This window comes from Galendromus occidentalis, unplaced genomic scaffold (genome assembly GCF_000255335.2).
Source record: "Galendromus occidentalis unplaced genomic scaffold, Mocc_1.1 scf7180000077516, whole genome shotgun sequence".
Classification (NCBI taxonomy): domain Eukaryota; kingdom Metazoa; phylum Arthropoda; class Arachnida; order Mesostigmata; family Phytoseiidae; genus Galendromus; species Galendromus occidentalis.
The window spans coordinates 568,250-578,608 of NW_003805504.1; the positions used below are offsets into that span (position 1 = coordinate 568,250).

The window sequence follows — 10,359 nt, forward strand, 5'->3', positions numbered from 1 at the left end:
TCCCGGACCAGACCAAATCGCCCGCGGCTCCGAAAAGCTCTCCGACCGATTAGTCACAGGAGCGGCGTCCTGAACACACTCCCGGGTGTATTCCCGGGCTAAGCGAGCCGCTTCTTCCGCAGAACTCTGGACTAATTTTCACCCTCGGAGTCAAAGCCCCGGTTCGGCTTCTCCAGATCGTCACGATCGCGGACAAACCTCTGACGACGAGAAAAATTAGAGAAAGCCAGGTTCGGTTTTTTTTCCTCGTCGTCCGGGGACGCGTGTCGGCGAGTTCCCCTCTCAGCTCACAAGAGCTCGAAATCCCCGGAGCGAAAGGAGATGGGGACGGTGTTGTTTACTCCGCAAGGACGAGGCTTTCGACACGGAGGTCAGGGTGAGATGTACCTTGTGATCCCGACCTGATACTGGGAATTGAATGTTAGCCCGTTGTGACCCCGGTGGGCGTGCGCTGGAGTACGTGATCAGGGATCGGGAACACATGCCAGGAAGAAAATGACATCTGCATAAAAATGCACTTATCACCCAAAAGGATAAACTTCCCAGGGGGGTGGGGGCTGGCGAGACGTCGGCTCGTCGAGGCGGAGGCAATTCGATTTTTTTAATTAAAATTCCCCTCTCCTGAGAAAGAAGAGCAAGTCGGGACGCGTTTTGTAATCTGCCTCACCGGGGCGGTTCCCCACCGCGCGGCTTTAGATGAGAAGTAATTTATGCACGATCACGTCACATCGTACGGCGGTTCCTCGCACGGCAGGGCTGGGCGGAGAAATCACTCAGAGATGAGACGGGCATTTCGGAGCGCTGAGCTTCATTCCATAAATCAGCTCACTCGAGTCCAGCCCGTGTCGTTTCTGTCCTTTAGGAGAGTCTGTCCAAACTCTAAACTATACTCTCGTTCCGACTAACGGACCCGGGTTGCCGACGGGTTTCTCCGGGAGGACGAGCACGCTCTACATAGTAAGACGCTCGGTCTTAAGCGTTCCAGAACCAGCAGAAGAGAAAGAGGAGAGATCGGCAGACCCGCTCGAAGGTCCCGAAGGAAGTGGTTCCTCAGTCGGCACGAGATAATCGGAAGGGTCTAGAGCTTAGAGCTTGGATTTCCGACTTGTCCCAATTTTCCGAAGATTCCAGAGAATGCTCGATTTCGAGTATCCAGGCTCGAGCCGCGTCCGCGAGGCTCCGACCATTTCAATCGGCCGTCGGAGCATTCACACAGAGGGTACAAAATGCTGTCGACGAAAGCCTCTTGACTTCTCCGACGCAGAGCTCGCTTGCAACCATTCTCGTGACATCCTCTATCGTGCCAGAGGCCTCGTGGCTGGCAGCCTACTTTTCCTCTGCTCCTCGTTAACGCCTCGGCCTGCGGGTGATTGCAATGCAAATTGTCTTTCCTGCAGCAGGTAGGCGCCGGGCTCGGGAATTCTACGCACGTCGTAGGAAACGACCGACAACCGACCGTCTGTTCGTTCACTTGCCTGTCTCCCCAGCGTACCCACCCGCGAGCCAGTCAGACAGACAGACAGACAGCTAGAGAGCCATCCAGACCGTCAGCTCTCCCAGTCGGTCGTCCTCTTGCGCCCGCACCTCGTAGATGTAGCCCCCGGTACAGGTGAGTTCCCGTCGTCGTTCCGGCAGTGAATACGCGGGAAAACACTAGGGCTGGCCGCCGCCGCATTCGGGACCCGACATGTGATACATGGAACGCTGGCTCGAGTCACTCCACCGTGAGGCTGCACCCCACGGCCTGGCCATCGCAGCGTTCCGCTGAGAACGGATGGAAGAGACACAAGCCCGCCAAATACGGAGCCGGCCAAATGAATGCTGCTGCCGTCCCCCTCCCACAAGACCGCAGCGTCCGTTGCCTTGCCCACTGGTAGGTTATCGCTTCTCGGCATTGCCCCCGCCCCACCGTTCCTGTTTTGGGTTGCCATCTGTATACTAAGTGCTCCCGCAGTCCCTCGGGAGTGCTCACCCGCAACGCTCTTTCCTTTTTGGCGACTTCTGTTCCGGCCAACTTCTCGATTCGGCGCAGCTGAAGCCGCAAAGGCTGCGGTAGCGGCTCGTGAACGGATGAACGGCCAGTCGGACAAGTTGAACTAATTCTGAGTAAACTCTGTCTGCCCTCCGGCTGCAGACGAATAGGTAAATACTTGTGGAGCCGGCATCGCCCGGGAAGGGGCCTTTCATGTTGCCATGGTCGCTTGCTTGCACCCGAGCTTCTTGGCCTCGCGGCTGCTTCCTTCGGCTGTCCGACCGCTCCCTTATTTCTGGGTTCCCCTCACCAGTCGCAGCAGCGTCTCAGCCAGCCACCGCCATAAACCTAGCTGGCTGTGTGGCCGGTCGGCCGACATTTACGAGTCCCTTGAGTACAAGTACAAAAACTATCCGAAGGACCGAAAGAAACTCTTTTGACCACCGATGCCTTATTCGCGGATGGTGGCAACCCTTATGAATACCGCTGCTTGAATGAGCTGCTGGGAACGGCTGGCGACTCTTTCATTCACTCCGCCGTTCATTTATTCGGCGAACGTTCCAAACTGGCGAATATTCTCGAGGAGAACGGCATCGGAAGTGCCGTCTTGTTCCTTACGAAAGCCGTTTCAATCAGGGGAAAGTTGTTCCGCAAGTCCATTGGACCAATGAACCGACTCAATATTTCGGATGCTTCCGAAGCGGGAAAGGGAAATACGTGGGTTGAAGAGTTGAGAGAGAGAGAGGGAAACGGAGTGTGCATTGGTAATTATCTGCTGTATAGGGAAATCGGGTCTACTGTATGCTCGCGGCCCTCGGTTCGACTCTCGAGCAAGCGGGCGGGCGGCACCAGGAGTAGTAGTAGTGGTAATAGTAGTGAGATAAACTCATTTTGCGCTCGAGCGCACTCCATTCACTACTGACAGCAAGCGGGAGCCAGCAGACGATGGTCGGGTACGGAGAGAGAGGGGAGATAAAAGACTTATCTTACCGAGTGTTCTAACGAATGGCGTCTTTCTCCTCTCCCACCCATGGAAACGGGGGCGAATAAGGCAGAGAAAACAGCCGTCAGTCAAGGGATTACGGCCGCAGCGGGCTTTCAAAACATTCTTTGGTGAAGCCCTTAATTCCGCTTTTTTTTCGGGGTGTGCCTCTTCTTCTATAACAGTGGTTCCCCGGTCGACGATGAATTCCTCTCACTTCGAAACGCTCCGCGACGTAAATTCCATGCTCAAGCTCCAGGATCCCAGTGCACCCTTTCGAGAGACAACGGTGTCCGCGAAAGCTGTGGTCCCGAGAATGTCACGCTCGGATAGGTCATAAACTTTTCGGAGTGTCATCGAGTGGATCGCGAGAATTCGCGGATGGACGGCGCGGCGCTAAAAAACAAATCGATGCAAACCTACCTGGAGATTGAAATCGTGATTGACGGGGTATCCTATAAGGGGGAGGAAGGTGCTCCGACCTGTAGTCACGTCCATATCCAACACAGACACTGTGAGCACCGGCGAGACTTGAGTGTTGTACATCTGTGAGAGCTGCGCGCCGGGGTCCGGGGTTTGGGAATCGACGTTCTTATTGGTCACGAGACAAGCTGTGATCAGGCCTAGGATACAGCAGATGCCACTGCTTATCATGCACGCGTTCACCTGCAAGGCAAGGAGACATACCGATCAGCTGGACCGCCTAGATTTCTATTTTTTCTCTCGATTGCGTTCATTCGATCGGGTCTTATCAAACCGATGGAGAGACGATCAGCTGATCCGGTTCCCGCTACCTGAATGTATAATGGTCCGCGTCGTTCCGATGGAAAATTATAACCATGATAATAATGTATATCGCTGTTGGTGGTTTTTCCCTCGGCAAGATCTTCCGGTGGATCACGGACATCGAAGAGGTTTTGGCGAGGAACGACCCTCCTCAGAGGACGATACGGTAGGAAGGAAGAACAAACTGGAGGCCATGGAAGTTTATCCTACGGACTCTTCCGAACGCTAGCGGTAACCCCTTCTGCAGCAGGTTCCATTAAGCCCACTCGATAAGGAACGAAATGGGGCGGTCTGGGATAGAGCCGGCAGGAGCGGAGGAAAAAGGGCAAGCTAGATGGCTGGCACAGTGTGTGTGATGAGAATGTTCGTCTTCCTCTTCCGTTGGCCGCCACCACCAACAGAATGCCGGTCGGTCGGTGGGTCGGTTGGTTGGTTGGTTCCCTCTAAGCCCGTGATAAATTGACATGTTTGAACATAATCTCGCCAACAAGACGCCGCCAGACGGTCGACGCGTCAGTAATTGCGACCTAATGCTTTGCGTTGTCTATCTAATCTTTTCTTATAGATGAATGTGTTCCGTATCCTTCCGCTGATGCCATCATTCCTCCGCGTTCATTTCGGTCGTTTTTCTCCTTCGCTGCCAGCGCCATTCATCCGAGTCACTGGGCTCCTCAGCAAGTCACTCGTAGACTTTTCCCGTGAGCGGTCATTAGAACGAGTTCTCTTCAAGAGTCCCGAAAATCTACTCTACGCCGAGCTCATTGTGGGAGTCGCTCAGATTCGATCAGCCCTCGACTGCGGAGCGCCATGGAGACTTTTTCGAATTGGAAAAGTCCTCGATGCCGAATCGGATGAAGCTACGAATTTCAAGTTCAATGCTGGATCGGCAAGATGCATATCTCGGTAGAAGAGATACTTTCTGCGCATCTCATATCTCCATCAAGGGAGTCTGTCAAGCCGTGTGCTTCCTTCAGCGTCTCCCGAGAGGATTACGGAGGAGTTTCCGGTGCTCATCTGTTTTTCCCGGCGGGAACACGATCTCGAATGGGCTCCCGTCGGGAGGAAGTGCGTGAGGAGCGCGAGAGCGTTTATTCAGGAACAGGTCCAGCGATTTCCCGACGTGGGGTGTCAGCCTCTCCTATCTGTCGATCGATGATCGGATGAGACAAGCACACGACTAGATTATCATAAGGGCTCTTCACCCATACCCGACCAGGCGCAGTCTCTCGCACCATCTCCGTCAAATCTGTCTCTCCGCTCCTTCTCTCTTATCACTTCATATCGCGCGGCTTCCGAAAGTGCACTCGCTGCCGTAATGACTTTGCGTGACCCAAACTCATTTTTTCCTGCCCCAGTCGTCTCCTCCTTCTTGGAATCCTTCACCTGCAATTGATTTCGTGTCGCTCCCGCTTCGAGAGAATCCTCTGCGCCTGGAGAGGTATCCTGTTTTTGCTGCCTGCCAGCTTCATTCACTCGGATGTTCGGAGTCTGTAGACCGTGGAAGACGACAGGAGAAGATCGCACGGAGGAGGAGGAGCCAGCGGAACGGCGGAGACGGTTGATGTACCGACGCGCGAATAAGTTGAACACGCCGAGGAAAAATGTTCTTTGCCCGTTTTTGCACGGTTGAGCCGACGTTCCCTCACCGTTTCCCTAATTTTTTTCCCACCGTTCCGAGCCCTCGCAACCCTCCAAGCTGAAGGCTTGCACCGAATGGATTCCTACCCCGCGTATCCCCCTCGCTGCGCCCTCCTAAATTCCTACAGCCATCCAGAGAGTAATTAAACCCCGCTGTGTTCCTGTGCAATGTGTTCCGGTTACAGCGAGAATCATTGTTCGCTACGAAAGCTCGCTGTGCTCGAGCTGTTCACCCGCACGGTTTTGATACGGATTCTATGCGTGGTCCCCCAGTTCCCTCGCTCACTCTCCATGAGAATTTCGGAGGCCGCATTGTTTGGCGTTTTTCGTGTACAGTCGAGCTCCGGTCGGCGCCGCGCATGCTCTGTGACGCTTGAGTTCCTGCCCGAATGTTCCTCTCCCAGCGCTCCAGTTGCCTCCGAGCTCATGGAGTACTCTGCGAGAAGGATTTACAAAACGAATTCGTCTTGACAGCCCGGAGTGTGAATGCTTGCTCGGATGGCTGCCTGTCTGGTCGGATAGGTGACAGCGATCGATTTAATACACCTGCGGGCTTCGCAGGTGTACTCCATGCGTCAACGTCAACTTCGTTTTCAAAGGCAACGAGCGGCGGGGGCGTATGTCAGGCAGTCGCGGCGCGTCCCGAGTGCAAATATGACTGTTGAGCCGCTTTCGCATGCGGAAATCTCAGAAGAAGGGATGTTTTTAGGGTTCTCCGCACGACCAAGGTTGTCGGCTGTGGTTCACGTCCACGTGGACAAATCGGTATCTCCAGTGAACCGGCAACCTGTTACCCGAGTGAAGTTCCAAGGTCCAGAGGAATTGAAACAAAAAAGATAATGAGTCGACCCTAATCCACGGATGTTCATCTCATCGTTCAACAGATACGGTCATTGTTCATTAATAAATGGATTCGACCGGGACTCGGGTGAACTTGGAACTTGGATGATCCTGGACATCGATGTTCCACTCAGCGAGGGTTTCAGAGACGTCCGGAGAACCTCAGAAATATTCATGAATAGGTACTCGTGCGGGAACATTTTGGGAATCGTTGGCACCGATGGAAGGAGTTCCATCTCGAGGCGAGGCCGGGCGGCCGGGAATTCTTTCGAAGCAAAACTGTAGCTCCGAAAACTTTCCAACCTCTCCCAGAGTTACTCACTCGTGGGGCGCTGGGAAAAGTCGAGCTCGAGAGGAATGAAAACGACAAGCGAGTCGGTCAAAGAGACGAAGGCGTGAGCCTGCGGTGAACGAAGATCAAAGAGCGTCGACGCGGAACGGGAACCCGAACTCCGTGTGTCTGCGGGAAAAGAGAGGGTCGCTCGTTCGCTTGCTCGCTCGTCGGTTGTCTGTCCCCGCCGCAACTAGGCTCTAGATATCGCCATTGGGAGGAGAAACGAAGCAGCTTCACTGTTCCGTATCAATTACTCTTGGCCTTGCAGCATGTTGTTGTGTTCTTGTCTCGTGCTACTGGTGCCCTTGTTTCTGCTGTTCGTCTTGAGTTGTTCGTACCTGTCAAACTTTCCTTTGAACGGCGAACGAACGGAGTCGCTTGCTCCCAAGTGGTCAAGTGAGCCCCGACAATTATCCGGTCCCTGTCTTCCCCATTTAACATACAGATGAAACTCGAGCCCTTCGAGGAGGTTACCAAGACGCGAAATCTGGGTTTTCCCGAGCCCGCTGGCAGCCGTAGGAATAAAGATGCCACTTTTGATAACCGTAGCTCTGAGCACCCCGCCGAAGACAAACTCGAGGAGACGAGGATCAAGTGGACGAGCAGACCGGCCGTTCCGAGCGGAGCGGAAGGGGTATGAAACAGGAGAAGGAAGGAAACTTCCATAGAAAACAAAAAGCGGCACAAGTCTTAACTCTTCGCCGACTTTGAGCTTTCAGGATGCAAATTCTCATTTAGCTGCGCTGTATGCGGGTCATGTCCGCGCACGAGCCCGAAGAGACGGAGACCCTGCGAGCGCACCGAAGAAAGGACCGAGCGAGGAATTTTCTAGAAGCCAGCTTTAATCATATTTCACTAATCGACTCATTCTCTGTCGGCAGAGTCGCCGAGCCCGTTTTAGGCTCTGGTGTAATCCGCTGCCGTGTGGGAAACGGCCGGACGAGACGTGGTCAATTGCGTAATGGGTTGCTCTACGTCCCAGGAATGACTCAATCAAAAGTCTAATTAGGTTTTCTGAGTTTGTTTGAGGCATCGGAAAGAGGAGGAGTTGTTTACGGAAAGACCGAGCATGGGATTGTTTATCCTCGTCTGGATATTCCTGTCGAGTACCTTCATCTCCGAGTCCATACGCAAATATGGACACTTCGCGTCATATTCATTATTCTCGCGAGGAACTTCGCTCCGTCGCGGAACTTAGGTCGCTTCGTCGATCCATTGGTCGGTCGATTGCTTGCTCGGAGGCGTTCGCCGAGTGAGACGATGTGCGAGTTCGAGCCTCCGCCAAAAGAGACCGAGGGGAGAAAGAACGAGAGAAGAGATACGGAGGGGTGATGTATCCCTCGCTGTGAGTGTCTGTGTGTAAATAATTGATTTGTTTGCTTTCGTTCCTCTCGCGCAAATTACCCTTCCGTTGCCGAGGAAGACCCAGAATTAGCTTTCTCCGAGCCGCTCTTGGTGCCCGCTAGCAGCAAAGCTTGATCTGATCTTTGCAATCACGTTGCTTGCAGAGAACAGAGTAGCGGGACTCTTCTGCGGCAGCAGGAGCCTGCTGCTTTCGTTGTTGATGATTACAGCACTTATGAAACTGCTCGGAACCTAAGCCCATTATTATCAAATTCCAACTTTGAGAGCAGTTGTGAGTTGTGGAGACAACAGCGATGCTACGCGGAGGCAAAGCAAAAAGAATGTTCGCCCGCCGAAAACGTGAGAATTTTACCAAACCGAGACTTGTCCTGGGGGAACAGGTCTCTCGAATGGAGGGGGAATCGTAGAAACCCTCACGACTTGTCACCTAGAAACCTCCGGGAAATCTCCATTTAATTCTCTTAATTGTTCCCGAAGCAACATTTCTGATCGATTGATCGCCGAAGGGATGCTAGATGCGTAGATCACCGCGTGTGGCTCTTCATATGCGGAACGTGCCTCGCCGCAAGAGCGCTCTTCATGAGTAGGGTTCCGCTATAGATTCGTTCACTATGCTGACACATCTGGTGTCAAGATCAGAGTTCAAGTGCCTGCCTGTTAGACGTAATGAGGGGCGCCCCGAGTTCCGGCTCTGGTCGGTCGTTCGCTCCCCTCTGCCATGCCGGTGCGCCCGAGAAGGAAGAGCGTACTGGACGGGCCCACTTGGAAGGGGATCCTAGCGAGCGGGAGCCTTCAACTTGGTGAACCACGGCCGATACGTTCCGTGTCAGAGCACTGGGACCTCATTACCTGGATGTTCGAGGTGAAAATGCGAGAACTCGTCCATCGATGGATGCACAACATGACGCGCCGCGTTGATCGGAAATGAACTCCCCACCGCCAGTCCCGGGCTGGGCAGTTGAAAACAGAGGAATTCCCACGGATACAGGCCTCGAACGGACTGTAATCATCAAGGGGTCCCGACACTTTGAACATCCCAATCAATCACTACTCATTACTCATGTCGTGGATTTTAGATCCCGGACATCCGTTTCGAATGTTCTCCGATAGCCAGCTCTGACGCAGACCGAGACTTCTCGCTCATCCATTCGTAATCCCGTTCATTCTGACGGACGATCATTGTCTCCATCTCAGCTTTGCTAGACCAGACCTGGTGGGATGACGCTGGGAGCTGAGAAATTATCGCCTCGGGTTCCTTGCTCACAAACCTGCGATGGGTCCCGCACTGGCGGCTCGCGGCGTTGCCACCTCAGCCCGGGAATCAATAGAAGAGAAAAGCTCCAAGGAGGAGTAACGACGGGGTATAAAGATCCAGCGAGTGTCCCGCTGAGAATTTCGATTGAAATGGATGACGCGAAATTTGAAACGGACCGTGCTCCTCGGAGACCCCGACCCGACAATAAACAGCAGAAGGAAAACAATGACGGCGATGACTTTAAATTAATTCCCCCGGAGCGAAGTGAAGCGGCAGTTTTAGTAGAGCTTGGAAATTTTATGACTCCATGCGGGGAGGGAGATGGAGGAGAATTCCACAAATCTCTACGATTGGGATGATGGGGGGCGGGGATTTTTCCTCGCCGAGAGAGCCGAATTCGTTCCCTCCATTTTGACCATGCGGAGGTGAACGCCTGAGGTCACAGCCAGAATGGAGCTGGCAGATAACTTACCCATCTAGGAGTAAAGGTGTTCGGATACTGAGTCTTGCCGAAAATGCCGATCGTGGCCAAGCCCACCATGAGGAAATACATCGTGAATGTGATGAGGCCCTTGCTCTTGGAAACCTTTTCCAAGAAGCGGTGCCCGGATGATACTATACACATTTTGTTGATATCGCGTCGCCTGGAGGAACGCTAGATAATCAACAAGTTTGAATGTCCGGCACTGTAAAGAAAAATGAATTTCATCAGAATTGTTCTTAGGAAGAGCGTCACTGACGTGCGGACAAGGAAATCCCCCCCCAGGGTAATCTCTCCCGTTCGACTGTGGTTTCCGGAAAACTTCGGAGAGATATCCGCTCGTCAGAGCTCGCGGATCGGCTTCGAGTTTTGACGGTGCCGCTCAACGGGGAGCTCGAACCCCACTCGAACAGGCTCCCGAGCTTCGCTCCGCCTACGCTCGGATCCGAATATATGCGACGTGCGACTAGATCCCGTTTCCATTGCTGGCCCAACAGAGAAGATAAAAGAGCCGGACCCCCCGTCCGCGTCCAGTATGCTGCGAGATTTGCTCGGAGATGAGCTGTCGCGCCCAGGATCGCAACCGTCGCGAAATCGGCTTTAGTTTTCAGCGGATGAAATCTGACGGATATCCACACGACTGTTTTCCGTCCCCGTCGAAGCATCCTTGTCGACATCGTCTGGAATGGAGTTTTCTGCTCGTGCC

General features: G+C 53.6%; 1 protein-coding gene across 1 annotated transcript in view; it reads right to left on the reverse strand.

The window, feature by feature from the left end:
* LOC100900504 (uncharacterized) overlaps positions 1-9,797 on the reverse strand; it is a 30,856-nt gene extending 21,059 nt beyond the window's left edge. Inside the window, exons 1-2 of the mRNA XM_003747332.3 lie at positions 9,645-9,797; positions 3,378-3,620 (exon numbers count right to left, since the gene is read on the reverse strand). Of these exons, the coding sequence (XP_003747380.2) occupies positions 3,378-3,620; positions 9,645-9,797 (396 nt within the window). The remainder of the gene's footprint in view (positions 1-3,377; positions 3,621-9,644) is intronic.
* Between the last annotated feature and the right edge of the window lie 562 nt (positions 9,798-10,359).